This window comes from Acomys minous (genome assembly GCF_964271855.1).
Source record: "Acomys minous genome assembly, chromosome: 20".
Classification (NCBI taxonomy): domain Eukaryota; kingdom Metazoa; phylum Chordata; class Mammalia; order Rodentia; family Muridae; genus Acomys; species Acomys minous.
Window position 1 is genome coordinate 18,713,606 of NC_140502.1, and position 20,828 is coordinate 18,734,433.

Below are 20,828 nucleotides of genomic sequence, written 5' to 3' on the forward strand. Positions count from 1 at the left end.
TGGGATAGGATGTTCTTAGTCAGGCTGTCATTTGAAGTGTCTGGGTGTGTTATTGCCCCGTGGGGTCCTGCCCTTTTCTGATAAAAAGGAAATGAGGTGCTGGAGAGATGGCTCAGAGGTTAAGAGCACTGGCTGCTCCAGCTACGTTCTGAGTTCAATTCCCTACAACCCTATGGTGGCTCACATTCATCTGTAATAAGATCTGGTGCCCTCCCCTGGTGTACAGGTGTACATGCAAACACAACATTGTATACACAATAAATAAATAAATAAATAAATAAATAAATAAATAAATAAATAGGAAAGGGTGATTGAAGGGGCCATGAGGGTGGGACTGGGAGGAGAGGAGGAAGGGAGCTAGGATCTGGCTGTAGAGATTAAATAAACACATTAATGAAAAATATCACCTTTCAAAACAATTTTCAATACCTGTGGACAATGAATGAATGAATGCATGGATGGATGAATGAGTGAGTGACATCTCGGTATCATGCAGCACTCTCTACGCTGCATGCTGTACCTCTCCCTTCTGTCTTTACTTTCTCGTCCTAGAGACCACACAATGAGCTACAAACTGATGAGCATCCATGATCCCTGGGAGAACAGCCATTCAACCTGGGATTCCCTCTGCTGTGTCCTGGACTTGGTCTGTCAGGAACAGTGAAGGAGCCTCTGAATTCCCTTTGTGACACAGAAACCCAGCTGTGCACTCAGTCTGACCTGTGTTCTCAATGCTCTGGAAACACGGAGTTTGCTCTCATCAAGCATGTGGGAAAATGCCTGTGAGGGATCCAAAAGAACCAGATGAGTGCCAAGTACAGAAAAGGACAAACTCATTCTCACTACAGTCACCAGTTAGGGTTCTGACACAGAACAAAAGCCCAGAAACATATGTGTCGGGAGCCTCTCACCCTCTGGGTGTGTGGGAGGAGGTGACCTGAGTCCCTGGAAGAGGGCTCTGGGCTCCACCATCCCATGCAGGGCTTCAAGACGGTGACCTCACATTCTCAGTTCTGTGATGGGTCTGCCTATGTGCTCCCTGGGCCTCTATGAAATGTCTCGGACCTCTCTCTAGGTAATTCCCTTAGGTTAACCCCTCTTTTCCAAAGGAAATACATAGAGAGAGGAAATATGTGTGTCTAGTGGAATCAACCCCTCCCACCAACCATGCTGAATCACTTACAGTAGACGAAGAGGTATATGGGTGATACTGATACAAGTTCTGCTTGCTTATTATAGCCTTCTAGAATATAGTATCCTGTGTCCTTCTGGGTGACATTGCGGATCTGCAGAGATCCGTCACCGTAGATTGTCTCTCTGCCACTGTATGCACGCCCCGTCATATTTCCTTTAGCATTCACTGCATACAATACAATCTCATGACTCTTTTCTCTTATCTCTTTTAACCAAACAAAGGATGTATGAGTGTCTGGAAGATTTATAACTTGGAGAATGACGTTTGTTCCTTCAAACACAGGAAATGGCACGAAAGTAATGCTCATTTGGGTAGTGGTTGTTGTGTGCCAGCAGCTTAAAAGGGAGGCTAAAAGGGAAGAGAGAGAAACAATCAACACTGAGTGGGTGTGATCATCACTCAAGTGGGTAGGTAGAGGTGTAACTTCCCACCTTAATGGAAGTGAGCAATATCACCACCATTCCCTCAGAGTCTCTCACTGTGAACTTACCTCTCTTAGAAATTCTCTGCTCAAGTGTCTGCCTGGCTTGGCCTTGAGTGTCCCTATATTTGGTGTGAGGATGCTTCACTGACCTCTTTCTCTAGGAGGTCTTCACTATCTGAATTTTTTTCTTTTTCCTTTGTGGTACCAAGCAACCCCTTATATTACCTTGCAGATACTCTGACATCTGGCCCACTATGACCAGGGCTATGTGAGGACAAGGCTTAGTCTGCCACATTAAGATTATTGTATTTCTGGAAAAGACTTGGACATGAATGGAGGGAGGGAGGAAGGAAGGAACAAAAAAAAGAAATGAAGGAACAAAGGTAGGAAAGAAGGGTGTGTCCATGGGTTAATCTACATAGTTGCCAGGTTTGTAGCTAACAACAAATAATTATGCTCAAGGATAAATTAAATATTCTCATATTACTTATGTATCATATGTGTGGGTTTGTGAAGGCTCACATCTCAATATATGCACATGGGAGTGCATGCCACAGCAAATATGTAAAGGGCTGAGAGGAGCCTGCATGAGTCTGTTCTCTCATCTAAAGTGTGGGAGCTGACGACTGAATTCAGGTTGCCATGGTCTCCACACACTGAGCCATTTCGCTGGACACTGCAGTTTGATTTCTATTTGGAGGGTCCTCTAGTCATGATTGGGAACATCAATCTTCACAAAAGAGCAGCCAACATGATTTGGTTTGAGTAGAGAGCATTGGGGCTCTTCTCTCCTCATCACTACCTGTCCCCAGAGAGCTTTAGGAAGCTGAATCATTCCCTCACTGTATCTTTTGCCCTATAATGTCAAGAAGAAACCCCAAATCTCATTTTGGGCTCCTGTCCTCTTTAGACAACTCAAGACTGACTTGTAATTCTCCTCCACCCACACATTGTGAGGGATTGGGGACACTTACCCATGAGCAGGATCCCCTGCCAGAAGTTCTCTTTGAAGGAAAGCATGGAGGAAACCACCACCAGACTTCTCATGTGACGTCCCCTGAGGAGAAGAGCTTCAGCTTCTGCAAGGCCCACAGCCTCTTCTGTCCTTCTGATCCCTGAACTGATTGTCTTTTTAGGCAGAAGCACTTCAGAGAATCCCACGGACTGTGAGTGGTGGGGTCTTTGTCCAAGGAGCTACTCTGTCCCTTCCACTCTCAGTGCTGCCTCTGCATCCTTCTCAACTTTTCTCTTTGCCTTTCTCCCCCAAGCAACACATTGAGCAACAAGGCTGATGAGCATCCCCGTGACCTCAGAGAACAACAGCTCATCCCAGGGCTGATATCTGCCATGTCCTGGCCTTGGGTCTGTCAATATCAAAGAAGGAAATGCTATCATGTCTGTGTGTCCTTGTGACACAGAGACAAAGCAGAGCACCCAGTCTGCCCTGGGTCTCCATTGCTCTTGGAATGTGAGATTTCCCAGCAGGAAAGTGACAGAGATACCTCTGAGGTCTTGACAGACACCAGCTAAGTAATGACCAGGGATGAAGATCAACCTTTTATTACTAATGTCACTAGCCAAATTCCTGAGCCAGGAGAGAAGCCCAGGAGCATTTGTGTGAGGAGTTTCACTTGCTCAGCGTTAGGGAAGAGGTTGTCAGTGTGTCCTGGAAAGAATTGTGGGCTCCCTCTTCCTATGGAGGGTTTCAAGGCAACCTTCCCGCATTGTGTGTTAGCTGAGCTGTGTGTTGGGGGAGCCTAGGTTCTTTCTAATCTTTCTAGGTCACCACTGTCCTCGTTCTAAGTGATTCCACTGAATAAATCCTGTATTGCCCTTGGAAGATGCTGGGGAGGGGGCACTTTAATGTTCCTCAGACAGGGTTGTTCTCAGATGAAAGAAACTGAGCCAGGACTTGGGAGGGAGCTCCAGGTTAGTAGGGACAGGACGGATACCAGTTTCCTGGCAAGGTCATGGCTCAGGGAAACAATTTTCTGAGTGTTGAGTGTGTGTACTGATATTGCTCCCTGGAGATCACTGTGAGAACTGCAATGTCTAGGCCAACAGTGGGCGCGGTCCTCAAGTCAAATGTGACCTGCACTGGTCCTTTCAGCACAGGTGTGAGATATGCCCTGTCATCCTGCCTACTGTGCACTCCAGACATTCAATTTCCATCTAATATGGTGTGGATCTAGACAAAGTTCCATATTTTTCCTGGAAAGTCCTGGACTAAAGGTGGAATAAGAGTTCATGCAGAGGATGGAGACCCTTATGCTCAGAAAATTTCAAAGAAAATTTCTAGGACATTGGCTATGCTTTCGAAGGCGAGGGGACTAACAGAGGGACTGTACCTTCATTTGAAGGCCCATCTTTAGCACCCAAATCCTTCCTTTTCTTTGCCCACCGTGTGCTTAGGGGCATCTGCTCATGACTACATAGAACATTGATTCAAGGGTCTGTGTCCTCTGCTCTTCCTTCACACTGTTCTAGGTATCTGGGTCTGGATCATTTTGTAGCACTGAAAGAAATCAAGACAGAAAACAGGATTCCGGCTGGCTAATCCGCTGGCTGGCTGGCTGGCTCATACCTAGATAGCTATCTCTTATGTAACCAGGGACAATCTGCATAGGGACAGTGCTGTCCACAGAGGCCTGGCCCCTCCTGCATCAATTAAGACAACCCCTCCCAGACCTGTCCACAATCCAACCTCATTAGGAAGTTATCCAACTGAAACACTTTTCCCCCAAAGCAACTCTGTGCTGTGTCAAATTGGCTAACTACAACATTGTTTCAGACTGTTAAAGCCTCGTTGTCCACTGGAAGACTGCAAAAGTAGTTCCCCATTCTCCAAGTAAATGTCGCTCTCTGTTCCCTGCAGCGATCACAAGCACTGGTGTCCACAGTCCTTCACAGCCAGACCCTCAGAGTTAGGACACAGATAACAGCATCTACACCGGGTTTCACTAGTCCCACTTCCCAGTGATGTCCACCACTGACATTGTGAGAAGTAACTGAAACAGCATAACCAAAACCCTGCTTTCGTCCTGACTCAGGACAAGCTTCCCAGGCACATACATCACCTCCCTCTTCCAGCTCCAATTGAATCAGAACAGATGCCAATGAACACCTGAGACAAGTCAGGAGCTGTGAGCATGTGTGGTAAAAGAGTGTGAACAAGGTTCAAGGCTCTGATTGGTCCTTCTGTGTCTTCAAGAACAAAAAAACATGAAAGCAAATAAAGGGGACAGGAAGGCATGAATGAGTGACTGAAAGAAAACCCTACTTGAGCTAAAGTACATTGTTCCCAGTGGATGAGTCCTCCTACTTGGAAAAATACCCCCACTCATATTGAAGACCAATCCAAGATTAACCAGAAGAAATCAGAGATACAGAGAGAGAAGAAAGAAATGAAGAAATGGAGCTGGAATCTCATGAGAGTTTTTGTAAAAATTTTTTTTCCGTGAGCGTCAGTTGGTAATTTACTTCTCAATTCATAAGGATTCACCCCAAAGCTCAGTGCTGTTATTTCATAGATCCACTTTCCAGGACTGTATTTCTTGACTGTGGCACCATTGAGGTCATTGACAGAGTTAGAGCCTAGGCATATATAGATTCCACCATTATTAGTAGAGATGTTTAGGATAAAGAGCTCTTGGGAGTATGACTGAGACTTACCATAGGTAACCAAGAGTACTGTGCAGGTGGGTGGGAAGCTGCATGTCAGGAGAGGTTGAAGTTTGCCCCTAGATGGAAATGAATATCTGAGGAGGATATAATCAGGGTCTCTGGACCATCCAAAGCAAACAGAATAAAGTCACATGTGATGTCAGAATGGTGAAGGGGAAATCCTGGTCTGTGGAAGGCTATGGTATCTGTACTACAACCTCAGTTAAGTAGTTATTCTTCACTGCATAGGTATCTGTACACAACAAGCACGTCTGATATCCACAGTAACCAGAAGGGGGCACTGGATCTCCTGAACCTCATGTTACAGATGGTTGTGAGCTGCTGTGTGTGTGCTGAGAATTGAACTCGGGTCTTCTATAAGAGCATCCTTATAGAGCAAGCCTTATAGAAGGCTCTTAATCATTGAGCCATCACACCAGCCCTCCAAGGTAGATGTTTTCAGAGGCAGATCTGACTGGTAAAGAGTACAGAGAAAGAACATGCTGGAACGATGGCAGGAAGGGACATGTGAGTTTGGCAGATGTGGGTTAGGGATTTAGGACACTAACTTTCTCCATATGAGAACATTGTATTTAATACCCAGGATTAAGGACAATCCATGCAGGATTACCTCTCCAAAATGCACCATAGGGTGAGATGAGAGGCAGACAGTAAAGTTATTTGAAATCAGTGACTCCCTAGGCAGAGAGTCCCTGTGTTAGAGACAGGTTCTACTGAAGGAGGAGGACTAAGCACAGCCCTGACCCTTATTTTCCAGAAGTAGAGACATCAGCCCACCAGAGAACACATGATATCCTGTCTAGTATATGACCTTTGGATTCCTGGAATTCTGCTGAAACGCTCCATCCTGAGGTGGCTTCGTTCTGGAGTCAAATCTAACTGTCTGTTTGTTCTCACTTCCTGGACCAGGTGTCCTGTCAATCTGCTGACCACCAAGATTAACATCAGCTTCTCTCCATTCCAGACACCTGAGAAGGCCTCCGGGGTGGAGACACTGAATACGTGACTGCAGACAGACAGCTTCTGCTTTCTCACATCTGTCACTGAGACTGTTCAAGCTTGATGTGGTCAATGTATTGGCTGTTCCTCACTACCCCAATGATACATGATTTGGGGTGTGAAGAAAGGAGATTTCCTCTGCAATCCATGTTACTGCTCTTTTTAAATTTTATTTAAGTAATTTGTTCAGATTACAACGCAATTGTTATCCCATACCTTGTACCCTTCTGTTCCTCCCTCCCTCCTGCTTTCACCCTATAGCCCTCTACTATGTTTGTGACTGAGGGGGAACTCCACCCCAATTATATGGTCATGGCTATCAAGACCCATGTTTATAGTCTCTTTATTATTTCTCTTAATGCCATCAGGCCTTCCCTCCACGGAGAAGTGGTCATATATGGGGCACCAGAGTTTATGTCAGAGTCAATCGCCACTCTCCACTCAGCTGTGGAGAATGTCCTTCCATTGGCTAGATCTGAGTAGTAATTTGATGTTTACTGCATATATTGTCCTTGGTTGGTGCAGTAGTTTGAGCAGGACCCCTGGGCCCAGATCTGCCCATCATGATGCTATTCTTGTAGGTTTCTCAGTCCCTCTGGATCCTTCTATTTCTCCATTCTCCCATTCTTCTATCACCTACAGCCTTTCAGGAGGTCCCCACATCTATCTATCCCAATCTCCTGGTAGGTGAAGACTTTCGTGGGACACGACTTTTGGGCTAGTGTCCAATTATAAGTGAGTATATACCATGTGAATCTTTCTGCTTCTCTGTTAACTCACTCATTATGATCATCTCTAGTTCCACCCGTTTGTCCACAAATTTCAGGAATTTATTGTTTTTAATAGCTGAGTAGTATTCCATAGTGTAAATGTACCACAGTTTCTTTATCCATTCTTCTACTGAGGGACATTTAGGTTGTTTCCAGGTTCTGGCTATTATGAATAAGACGGTCGTGACCATGGCTGAGAATCTTCTGAGTGTATTCCATGGAGTGGAATAGCTAGGTCTTGAGGAAGCTCCATTCCCAGTTTTCTCAGAAAGCACCAGATAGATTTCCAAAGTGATTGTACAAGTTAGCATTCCCACCAGTAATGAAGGAGTGTTCCCCTTTCTCCACATCCTCGCCAGCATGTGCTTTCACATGAATTTTTTGTCTTAGCCATTCTGATGTGTGTAAAATGGAATTTAAGATCGTTTTGATTTACATTTCTTTGATGACTAAAGACGTTGACCATTTATATAAGTGTTTTTCCACCATTCACTATTCCTCTGTAGTGAATTCTCTGTTTAGTTATGAGCCCCATTTTTCAATTGGGTTATTTGGTTTGATGGTGTTTAATTTCTTGAATTCTTTATATATTCTAAATTATAGACATTTGTCAGATGTAGGGTTGGTGAAGATATCTTCCCAGTCTGTGGACTGTTACTTTGTTGTGTTGATAGTGTTTCTGTCTTACAGAAGCTTCTCAGCCTCATGAGGTCCCATTTATTAATTGTTGACTTTAAGGCCTGGGCTGTTGGTGTTCTGCTCAGGAAGCTGTCTCCTGTGCCAATGTGTTCTATTGGCTCTTCCACACTTTTTCTTCTAACTGATTTAGTGTCTCTGGTTTTGTGCTGAGATCTTTAATCCATCTGGACTTGAGTTTTGTGCATGGTGATAAATATCAATCTCAATGGATTTTTCTCCATGTAGACATCCAGTTCAACCAGCACCATTTATTGAAGATGCTATCCTTTTTCCATTGAATAGATTTGGCTTCTTTGTCAAAAATCAAATGACCGTATGAGTGTGGATTCATTTCTAGGTCTTCAATTTGATTCCATTGATCAACCAGCCTATTGCTCTGCCAGTACCATTCGGTTTTATACTGTTGCTCTATAGTACAGCTTGTGATCATGTATGGAAATTCCTCCATGGGATCTTTTGTTGTACAGAATTCTTTGAGATATTATGTTTTTTTTGTTTTTCCATATGAAGTTGAGAATTTATTTTTCAATGTCTTCAAAAATTGTGTATTTTGATAGGGATTGCAGTGAATCTGTAAATTGATTTTGGTAAGATGGCCATTTTTACTATGTTAATTCTCCCAATCCACAAACAAGGGAGAACTTTCCATCATCTGATGTCATCTTCAATCTCATTCCTCAACTGTGTTCTCCCTGCTGAGACTCAGAAATGGGAAATGTCCAAGTGACCTCACCTAACTGTGGCTCTAATGGCAGTGCTCTGGCTGGTTCCATTATCCAGGTGATTCATATATCCAATTAAAAAATAATAAAGCTATATAAAGTCAATGCTGTATTTAGCAGGGAAAAAAATCTAACCTCCCTAGCCATATAAATGTGGACACACATCTGAACTTGAACACAGACATACACCCAAAGTAGCTTTAAGTCAATCTATGCACAACAAATTCATGATTATGTATACCTATGTATCTGTGTGTATAGGTACATTTGTATGCATGTGTCTGTGTGTGTATTTATAAAGTATTGCTGGAAATTCTAATATCTGCTATCTCATCATTGCAAAGGCTGCAACCAGTTATCCCAAAGCGATCATCGCTGGAAAGTAAAACACAAGAAAATGTCCTCAAATCCTTACAAATGAAGATGGTAATGGATGAAACAAATAAAATCCATAAACAAATCAGGAAGATACAGTCAAACAAATTGGGAACCTTAGAGAGGCCATGATAGAGGCTGATAGATAGGAAATGAAGAAATTACTCAAAGAAATTCAGGTATAAGCAAGTAATCATGTGAAGGAAATCAATAAAATGGTTCAAGATCTGAAGATGAAAATGGTAACAATGATAAATGCAGAAACTGAGGAAAGACTGGAAAGAGAGAACTTAGAAAAAAAACAGGAACTGCAGAGGTAACCATCACCAACAGAATACAAGAGATAGAGGAAAGAATAGCAGGTACAGAAGAGACATTGAAATAATTTAATGCAAGCATCAAAGAAAATGTTAAATCTAAATCTAAAAAAATTGTGACGTGAAACATTAAGAAATCAAGGACAACATGAAAAGACAAAATCTAAGGATAATAAGAAGCATTCATCAAAAGTCTCCCAAACAAAAAAATCCCAGGGCCAGACAGTTTCAACACAGAATTCTACCAGATGTTAAAAGAAGGGGTAATGACAATACTCTTCAAACTACTCCACAAAATAGAAATGGAAGGAACATTATAGAACTGTTCTATGGAGCCATAGCAACAATGATACCTAAACCAAAGACCCAACAAAGAAAGAGAACTTCAGGCCAATTTCTGTTATGAACATTGATGCAAAAATACTCACTTAAATACTGACAAACTGAATCAAAAAACACATCAAAGATGGAACTCACCATGACCAAGTGAGTCTTCTTTTTTTATCCTATTATGGTTGGTCTTTTCATAGTGTCCCAGATTTCTTGCATTTTTTATTTCATAAACTTTTCAGTTTTAACACTTTTTGATTGGTGTATTGATAACTTAAACCACGTCTTCGACACTTGAGATTCTCGCTTCCATCTTTTGTATTCTGTTGCTGTTGCTTGTGTCTGCAGTTCCTGTGCTCTTCCCTATGTTTTCCAAGGGCCTCCTCTGCTGCTCTGCTATTTCACTGGCTGTGTCCCAGTCACTAATGGTATTTTATCAAGCTGAATTTATACATATCTAAAGAATCAATCAAATGAGAAAAAATGAAGGCCCACAGACTGGCAGGGAATCTTTGCCAGCTATGCATCTGACAGAAAGTTTAATATCCAGTGTATAAAAGGACTCAAGAGTCAATGAGTCAAAATAAAAATGATCTAATCAATGAAGTGGGCCTGGGACCTGTACTGAGCATTATAAAAAAGAAGAAAGAAATGGCTAAAAAAATCTCTAAAATAAAATCATCATCCTTAGCTATTAGTAAAATGCAATTCAAACGAATTTTGTTAATTCATTTTACCTAAGATAGAATGTCAAAAATTCACCAAAAAAGTGGACAACTGTTAGGGGTGATGTCATCCTATTCAAGCTATTCTGAACCCAGGGAGTGCAGGTAGGGTGGGAGGAGGAAATTCTGCACACAGACCGTTAAGCTAGAGTAGCACAGAAAGACTAGTGAAATTGACCTGTGTCCAAGACCAGTAATGTTGATTCATTGCTATCTAAGAGAAGCCATTAATGCACAGTGATTCACACTCTGTGTTGGGCATAGCTTCCACTGTGGGCACCTTTGCATTAATATGCAGAATGGAACCATGCCTGAAACATTAGAGCCATGATTAAACACATCCCTTTGCTTTTGGAATCAGAGCCCTTCTCTCCTGAAAGCATTCACACACATGTACACACACACACACACACACACACACACACACACACACACACACACACTCACACACTTACACACGCGGTTAGATTTCTTTTTTTTTTAATTAATTAATTTATTTATTTTTACATTTTTTCTCCTTTATTAATTTATTCTTGTTACATCTCAATGGTTATCCCATCCCTTGTATCCTCCCATTCTTCCCTCCCTCCCAATTTCCCCTTATTACCCTCCCCTATGACTGTTCCTGAGGGGGATTACCTCCCCCTCTATATGATCATAGGGTATCAAGTCTCTTCTTGGTAACTTGCTGTCCTTCCTCTGATTGCCACCAGGTCTCCCCGTCCAGGGGACATGGTCAAAGGTGAGGCACCAGAGTATGTGAGAAAGTCATATCCCACTCTCCACTCTACTGTGGAGAGTGTTCTGTCCATTGTCTAGATCTGGGTAGGGGCTTAAGGTTTACCGCCTGTATTGTCCTTGGCTGGTGCCTTAGTTTGAGCGGGACCCCTGGACCCAAATCTTCCTATCATAATGTTCTACTTGTAGGCTTCTAGGACCCTCTGGGTCCTTCTACTTTGCCTTTCTCCCATAAGGACACCATGTGCTCAGGATATTAGTGGGTGGACCCAATGCTTTAGGATTGGGCATATCATGACAAAATGTCAATTCATTGATGCATGTGGATAAAAGAGTATTACAGAAATTCAGACTTCAGATTTACACAGGAAACCTGATTTCCACAATGACATTAAGCAGATCATTTTGGAAATCAAATCTGCAGAACTATTAGGTACATTATAAAGAGACACAAACTGTTCAGAGCAGAGATGGACATAATATTGGCATTCAGACATCCATCTGTAGGAAAAGGAACATTCTATGACTCATGGAGACCCAGGAAAGCAAGGCTGAGATTGATAGTCTCCCGTTCTACAGAGCATGGTGTCTGCTGTTGAGACTTGGTCAGGCCTGGCATAGGCCTTTTTTTGGCCTTCTTCCCTTTCATCTACCATGACATCATCTGGTGTGACATGTTTGTAATATCATAAATGGCTTTTCCATGAGTTGTCCCTTGGTTCAAATTTGTGGATGTATCCACCAAGGATTTCATGCCCTGGGGCTGGATCTCTGTAGTCTCAGATGAAATCATACTGCCTGTGGCAGAAGAAGATCCTAAAATAATATTTTTTTAATCAATAAATTTTGTTTAATCTGAATGCAAGGCCTCAGAATCAAAGCTTGTGGGAATAAAGCATTGAACAATTCCATGGAGGAATGAGGAGTCTTGTCAGAAAAAGCAGGGCATGATTCAAGGGATATCTTCAGTCACCAATAAAATTACAAACAAACATGCACACACACACACGTGAGCCACGTGTATGTGTGCTGGGCACTGCAGAGTTCACCTTATCATGCTCACAGATGGGCAGATACTTTGTTAGCATGCTGTTCTCATGGCTTTTTGTCTCTTGCTTTCTGCAGGTTCCAATTCTTGTGTGCTCCTACAGCAGCAGTGAGTGCTTGGTCAGAATAAATTACCATTTAAACAGTAAAGGAGATGTGGTGATCGCCGGATTTTTCCCTACTTTTACTGCCTACCCACTCAACAGAACAATTGATTGGAGAATCACTAAATTTACCAGAGATTTTATGATCGAGTAAGTCTTTTATCCATGTATTCCTTTTCAATATTTGGCATTCATGTGCCCCTGGGAAAGCACAGATTGAAGCATTATCCCAAGTCTTTACCCCATTAACTCATCTCCTCTCTTCCATTCCAGTATCTTTATGCAGTGCTGTGGCTCATCTGTTACTTTCAAAGGACAAGAAGAATTCTGGGTTTTATTCATTTTATTTTCCACTACAGACTGGGCATTTCCCCATATTCTTTCCCATGCCTATAACTCCTCAGAGTGTTGATGTTTTCAGTGTTAGCTTTACAGGAGAAAGATTATATAATAGAAGATTGATGGGATTCTAGAAATCTAGCTGTGCTCCTGGAAAGAGACATAATGCTACTGAATTAGTGACCAGCGATATCTTTGTGTGAGGCTGAAGTGACAAATAATGTCTGTGTTTGCTTAGGAGCAGGAATGTCAGAAGTAGGAATTGGGACCTTTATTATGCTTCAAAAATACCTTCATCTGTCTCTGATTATTTTATCTGATTTTTAATATTTATATTCTCTGATAACTTGCCATTTTACCTGTTTTCCTGAATATATATCCAGTTGTTGTTATTCACTGTCATGAATGTGTTCCTGTGCACACAGTGACTGTGATGCTGCCTCTCAAAGATGTTTCTGGGCATTCTCAATGATACAAGATTGAGACATGGTGTCAGACAAGTCTATTTGAGTTTCTTAGGTCCTACCAATGAGAAACAATCATGCATGTTAGTGCTTAAAGGATGTCAGGTGTATTTTATCTCAGGCAGATATGCCCACAGCTGCTGTAGGCAACTGCACAATAAGTATCTGAAAATGAGAAATGCAGCTTGGACTCAAGTCTGAACTCAAAACAGAACATGGTAACGCATATTCTGGCATTAGGTTGGAAACAATGGATGGAAAGTCACCTAAAATAAGCATAGGAGGGGGAATGGATCACTGTCAGTGTGGTGTTACTGTGTCTGCTGAAAAGTGGCTGTGGAGTAAGTAATCAGTTCAGAAGTGGAAGGGGAAAAATGTTCCAGTTAGAATGTCATTTGACATTAAGGATATTGTAATAGGTTTAGTCTAAAATGGACCTACAAAGGCAGCATGGGAAATTTAAAATTTGGTATCCCGATAAAATAGTCTACTGTCCTCAGGGATCATTGCTTACTTTAGATAAGATTGCAAAGCTGTATGGTCTACCAGACATTTGCACCTTGTATGCTAAGGAGACTGGTCTGCTTCACAGCAGATACTGTCCTCGTCCCTCACCTCCTCTCCTTTCCAATCTCAACAGTCCAGGAACCGCTGTGCATCAGCCTGAGTTCCTCTTCAGGGTGTACAGCAGCATCCCCGTGTCTGCTAAGATCACACTTGTAATTACATGATCTCCCCGGGGCTGGCTTGTCTAATATGTACAGCAAGAGAGTGCTGCGCAAGTGTGACTTAATACCTTATGAAGTTAGAAATGAAGCTAAAATAGTTAAAATTATAAAAGCAATCAACAATTAACATCTCTGATTAAGGCAACACATTTCAAATCATACTTTTTATAAAAAGTGGGACACATTCAAGTATATTATACTCTTCAAGGCTCACAAGCGATTTCACACTTTTGATAAAGTTTTTCACACAAATGTAAGAGACTTTACCTGTAATTTGAAAGAGGAATTGTTCTTTCATTGGTTAAGTTTCCTCAGATTCTATTTGTAACTTCATAAGTATATTTATCTTAATTACCATAAATGTAAAATATTATAAGTATTAGCACATCTAGCATTATATTCTCTGACATTAATTTTGTCTTGTCTAATTTTCTAATTGGATTTTACTTTCTTGTTGTCAAAATTATGAAGACGGTAAGTGAATACTTGATAGGCTCAGAATATGCAAACTATGACTACCTTCTAATTAAAGTGGATTAATTTACAAGACCACATGTATCTGCACTATAGGATCTTTATGCATAGTGGTTAACTTCCCTGCAAAATAATAATGACAGGCACTTCTCTCCCTGTGTAGGAGAATGATTTTCCTTCAAGTTAACTTAAAAATAGGACTGACTTAGTCATTTTACCAATTATGTATCTATTTGTATATTAATAACTTGAAATTATTTTTGTATTAAAGAATATATAAGGTCAGATTTTAATATTTTTCTTTTTCTGTGTGTATTTTGCATTATTTGTTGTTTTTTAAAGATTTATTGATTTATTATTAGTATTCAGGGATCTGGCTACATGTACACTAGCAGGGCAAAAAAAGGGAATCCAATCACATTATAATTGGTTGTGAGCCACCATGTGGTTGCTGGGAATTGAACTCAGGATCTCTGGAAGAGTAGTCTGTGCTCTTAACCGATGAGCCATCTCTCCAGCCCCCCTTTTTCACTATTTTTCAAATTAAAGGACATAGTATCTGCTTATTGGTTATTGAAAAACACTTTATGATGCAATATTTGTTGTAAATATTTATTATAGTTCGTGCTGAATATATAAAATGACATAAACTTTTAGTTGTACAAGGTGTATTTATCAGTTATCAAAGCCATATTTTTTTCAAAGCCATATTTTCAAAAATGGCATTTCTTTTCAGTTTTGTTAAAAAAATATTTACACTAATTACTTTAAGTTTTGCATTTCCATATCAGTAATACTATCAGTAATATTTGTACACATTCATTTATGATCATGACATCAATGTCTGTTTGTGAGGTAGAAGATGATAATTCATCCTATGTGAATTGTGCAATGATTGATTACAGTAACATACCCTTCTTTTCAACTTTAATCATTTTAATTGTACATCTTATAACAAACCCTGTGCTACCAAACCCAAATGTCTTTCTGGGCATCAGGGTAGTGCATGCCTTTAATGGAAGCATTTCGGAGGGACAAACATTTCATTTTGGTTTGTTTGTTTGTTTGTTTGTTTGTTTGTTTTTGTTGTTTGAGACAGGGTCTCTCTGTGTAGCCTCAGCTGTCCTGGACTCTTTGTAGACCAGGCTGGCCTCAAACTCACAGAGATCCATCTACCTCTGCCTCCCAAGTGCTGGTATTAAAGGCGTGCACCACCACACCCGGCTAAAACTGCCTGGATGGAACTTAGAGAACCAAGATCAACAGTACTGCTTAGTTTTTTGTTTTGTTTTGTTGTGCTTTGGGGGGATTGTTTGTGGTTTTTTAGACAGTGTCTCTCTGTGTAGCCTTGGCTGTCTAAGACTCACTTTGTAGACTAGGCTGGACTCGAACTCACAGTGATCTACCTGCCTCTGCCTCCAGAGTGCTGAGATTAAAGCCCTGCACCACCACTGCCCAGAGGCACAGATATTTCAAGGCAAGCATCATCTACACAGAAACTCTGAATCACCCAAACAAATATACTGGTACTCTTTGCAGAAATTATCTTTTTAACTTATCTTAAGTGCCAGGGATACTTTATAAATAGAACTAGCAAAACAGCATGGTTTGTAAATACTTTTGGTGAAAATTCATGTATATTACTGTCTGGGGAGGATACAAACCTCTCCTGGTTTTTTTTATTTTTTTTTTGAGACAGAGTAGCCTTGGCTGTCCTAAACTCGCTTTTGTAGACGAGGCTGGCTTCAAACTCACAGTGATTCACCTGCCTCTGCCTCCTGAGTGCTGACATTAAAGGCGTGCACCACCACCACTTTTGAGTTGCCCACAGTGTGTTTGTGTCTTGGTGTCGAGGAGGACAAAATGTCAAGCTCTAAGCCTGTGTGCTCACAGTGAGATGAACAACCATTGTCCTGTTAAGTTTTGCATTGTTGTGTACGTAGTGTGTAGAAACATAAAGGAGTCCTTATTTACATCACTTATCTCTAGAAATGTAAAAAAAAAAGCTTTGAAACTAATATATTTTGTGTTTCAAAAATTCTCAATTTTTATAACATAATAGGAACAAAATACTTATATTTTGAAGATACTTTGAAAGTATTGTTCTATGTGGGGGTCACTGAAGGCAGTTGAGTACATAGTAGACAAACAATACTTTCGGTACACATGTTTTCTACCTAGAGGTACACAAAAGCACAAGGCGTGTTAAATGTAGTGATAGAACTGACTAATGCTGTCACTTAACTTCATAATTCCTCTAATTTTCACCTGTATTAGAGGTCTATTGCTGAAAAGGGGGTGTTAAAACCACAAACCATCTCTGTGCTGGGGTTGATCTGTGCTTTTAAAACTAGTATTCTTTCAGTGGTGAAGTTGGGTGATCCTGTGTTTGACATGAATGTGATTGGGATTGTATTGCCCTGTTGTTGACTTTTTCCTTTAATGAGTATAAAGCACACTTCACCAGCTCTTCTGGATAGGTTCTGTTTGATGTTGATTTTGTTGCATCTCTTTTGGGGGGTTAGGGGATCTTTTAAGACAGGTTTTCTCTGTGTAGTTGGCTGTTATGGATTTGCTTTATAGACCAGGCTGGTCTTGAACTCACAGAGATCCACCTGCCTTTGCCTTTCCGAGTACTAGAACTACAGGCATGTGTCACCACACCTGGCTTATTTTGCTATAACTTAAGACAGCTATGCCTTCTTAGATTAGTTTTTCTTACTTTTATTATTTTCAATATATTGAACTCAGTTTTCCATCTCTCCACTTCTACCATCCCTACTCCAACTCCTTCTCCATCCAATCCACACCTCCATTTTCCTTCAGAAAATAGCAGGCCACTCAGGATTATCAACCAAACACTACATGGCAAGATACAACAGGACTAGGCACAAATACTCCTGTCAAGGGTGGGTAAGGCAAACCTGTAGGAGAAAAGGGGTCCTAAGAGCAGATGAAAGAGTCAGAGACACCCCTACTCCCACCATTAGTAGTCCCACAAGAACATGAGCCAGAAACCCATAACATATGCAAAGGATCTAGTGCAGACCAATATACACTCAGCCATTGCTACTTTAATTTCTGTGAGCCCCTATGAACCCTGCTTATTTGATGCTGTGGACTGTGTTCTCCTGGTGTTCTTAACCCCTCTGTCTCCAAAAATTCTTCATCCCCTTCTTCTATGTAGTTCCCAGAGCTCCAAGAGGCACTCCCAATGTAGATCTCCAAATTGGGCTCTCTCTCTCTCCGCCTAATGTTAGGCTGTGGGTCTATGCATTTGCTCCCAACAGCTGCCATCAGAGGCCTCTATGATGATGACTGAGCTCGACACTAATCAGTGGATATAGAAGAATATCATTAGGAATGTTTATTGATTTTTTTCTGCCTATGTCCCTAAGCTATCAAGCGTCTGTTTCCTGGTCATCCAGGCAGTGTTCAGCATGGGTTCCCTCTCCTGGTGTGGGCCTCAAATCAGACCAGTCATTTGTTGCCCAAGTTCTGCCTCTCCCTGGCCTCAGCACAATTTTTCAGGCAGGATACATTGTAGGTGGAAGGTTTTGTGTCATTGGTGTCCCGGTCCTAACACTGGAATGTTTGCCTGGTTACAGAAGATGGACGGTTCACGCCCCATATCCTCATTTACTAGAAACCCTCACTAGGATCACACTTGTAGAATCCTGGAAGCTTCTATTGCACTGTTTCCACATCACTCCCTAAATGTACCCCCAATTCCAGTCATCTCTCCACATATTCTCCCCCTTCATCCCATCCTCCACATATGCCTGACCACTACTATTCTCATCCCCACCATCCACAATCCATCCATAAAACCTATTCTACTTCCCCTTCCCAGGGACATCTATGCATTCTACTTTAGAGGCCTCCTTTTTATTTAGCCGCTTTGTGTCTTTGGGTTGTAGCATAATTATCATTTACTTAACAATTGATATCCATTTATATATGAATACATATCATGTATGTCTTTCTAGGTCTGAATTACCTCACTTGGGATGACTTATTTCTAGGTCCATCTATTTGCCTGAAAATTCCATAATGTCCTTTTTCTAAAAGCTGAATAATATTCCATTGTATAAATATAAAACATATTCTTTACCCATTCTTCAGTTGAGAGACATCTACATTGTTTGAAGTTCCTGGATATTATGAATAAAGCTGCTATGAACATAGTAGAGCAAGTGTCCTTGTGACAGGATGGAGTATCCTTTGAATATATGCCCAAGAGTGGTACAGTTGGATCTGAGGTAGTTCAATTCCCTGTTTTCTAGGGAACTGCCACATTGATACCCAAAATGGCTGTAGAAGTTTGCACTCCCACCAGCAATAAAAGAGTGTTCCCCTTGCTCCACATCCTTAATGACATGAGCAGTCACTTGCATTATTAACCTTAGTCCTTCTGACAGGCATTTGATGGAATCTCAAAGTCATTTTGATTTGTGTTATCCTGAGGACTAAGGATGTTAAGCCTTCTTTTAAGTGCTTCTCAGCCATTTGAGTTTCCTTTTTTGAGTATTCTCCATTTATCTCTGTGCTCCTTTATTTTAACTAGAATATTTTGTCTGCTGATGTCCAGATTCTTGAGTTCTTTATATATTTTGGATATTAGCCCTCTATCAGATGAGGAGTTGCCAAAAATCTTTTTTTATATTGACAATTTCCTTTGCCTTACAGAAACCTTTCAGTTTCACGAGTTCCATTTATTGATTGTTGGCCTTAGAGCCAGAGCTAGCCCATCCAAGTTCTGTTCAAAAAGTCATCTCCTCTACTAATACATCCAAGGCTACTCTCCAATTTCTCTTCTGTTAAGTTCTGTATCTGGTTTTGTCTTGAGAGCTTTGAACCACTTGGACTTCAGTTTTGCTCTGGATAATAAATATGGATCTATTTCATTCTTCTACATACAGACATCTAGTCAGACCAACACCATTTCTTGAAGATGATTTTTTCATTGTATATTTCTGGGTTCTTATTAAAAAATCAGGTGTCCATAGGTGTGTGGATTTTTGTCTCAGTGTTCAATTCAATTACATTGATCAACATGTCTGTTTTTGTGCCAATACCATGCAAGTTTGATTGCTATTGCTCTGTAGTACCCCTTGAAATCAGAATGGTGATAACTCCAAAATGTTTTTTTTTTTTTACTATTTGGGACTATAATAGCTATCCTGAATTTATCTTTTTCATATAACACTGAGTTTTGCTCTTTTGATGTCTGAGAAGAATTTTCACTGGGTTGGAATTTTGATGAGGATTGCATTACATTGCATTGCATTGCATTGAATTATATTATATATTGATTATATTTGGTAGGATGACCAATTTTACTGTTAATCTTACAATCCATCAGCATGGAATATCTTTTTCCATCTTCTGATATCTTCTTCAGTGTTTTCTTCAGTAACTTGAAGATCTTGACATACAGGTCTTTCACTTGTTTTGGTAGTAGCGCCAAGTTATTTTATATTATTTGAGTATACTGTGAAGGGAGTGTTTCTACAATTTCTCTATCAGTCCACTTGTCCTTTGTACAAATAAGGACTGCTTTTTTTACTTATTTTGTATCCATCCACTTCACTGAAGGTGTTTACTGGCTGTAGGAGTTCCCTGCTAGGACTCTGGGCTTCACCCATGTATATTATCATATCAGATGCAAATGGAGATACTTTGAATTCTTTATTTCAAGTTTAATCTGCTTGATCACTTTCAGTGTCTTATTGCTCTAGCTAAAACTTCAAGTACTATATTGACTGGATAGAGAGAGAGCAGACAGATTTGTCTTGAACCTGATTATAGTGGAATTTCTTTACATTGCTCTCTATTTAATTTGATGTTGGGTACTGGCTTGCTATAAGTTGCCTTTATTATGTTGAGGTATGTTCCTTGTGTCTTACTCTCTCTAGCCTGCTTACCTTTATTTACATTTGCTTGGATACCTGAAATGAAGCCTACATCGTCATGGTGGATTATATCTTTGATATGTTCTTGTATTCGGTGTGCAAGTATTTTATTGAGTATTTTTGCATCAATGTTCATTAGAGAAATTGGTCAGAAATCTCTTTTTATGTTGGGTCTCTGTGCATTTTAGGTATCAATGTGACTGTGTCCTCATAGAATGAATTTGGTAATGTTCCACTCATTTCTATCTTTTGGAGTAGCTTGAAGAGTATCAATATTAGCTCTACCTTTAAGGTCTGGTAGAATTCTTCACTGAAACCATCTGGCCCTGGGCTTTTTTTGGTTGGGAGACTATTAACAACTACTTCTATATCTGTAGGAGAAATAGGACTATTTAATTTGTTTATCTGATCTTGATTCAAATTTGACAAGTGGAATTGATTAAGAAAATTGTCCATTTCACTTAGATTTTCAAATTTTATGGCATATATGCCTTTAAAGTAGGATCTTATGATTCTTTGTATTTCTTCAGTGTCTGTTGTTATGTCTCCCTTTTCATTTCTCATTTTGTTGATTTGGATAGTGTCTCTCTGCCTTTTAGTTAGTTTGCCTAACAGTTTGTCATTCTTGTTGATTTTCTCAAAGAACCAGCTCCCGGTTTTGTTGATTCTTTGAATTGTTCTCTTTGCTGTAATTTATTGATTTCAGCTCTGAGTTTGATTATTTCCAGACATCTACTCCTCTTGGGTGTTTCTGCTTTTTTTCTAGGACTTCCAGATGT

General features: G+C 40.5%; 1 protein-coding gene across 1 annotated transcript in view; it reads left to right on the forward strand.

Annotated features, from left to right (window-relative positions):
* Nucleotides 1–1,452: 1,452 nt before the first annotated feature.
* The window catches only part of LOC311590804 (vomeronasal type-2 receptor 116-like), a gene marked incomplete at both ends in the record, with an annotated part of 37,206 nt that continues 17,830 nt past the window's right edge, over nt 1,453–20,828 (forward strand). Inside the window, 2 exons of the mRNA XM_084770063.1 lie at nt 1,453–1,491; nt 12,104–12,279. Of these exons, the coding sequence (XP_084626189.1) occupies nt 1,453–1,491; nt 12,104–12,279 (215 nt within the window). The remainder of the gene's footprint in view (nt 1,492–12,103; nt 12,280–20,828) is intronic.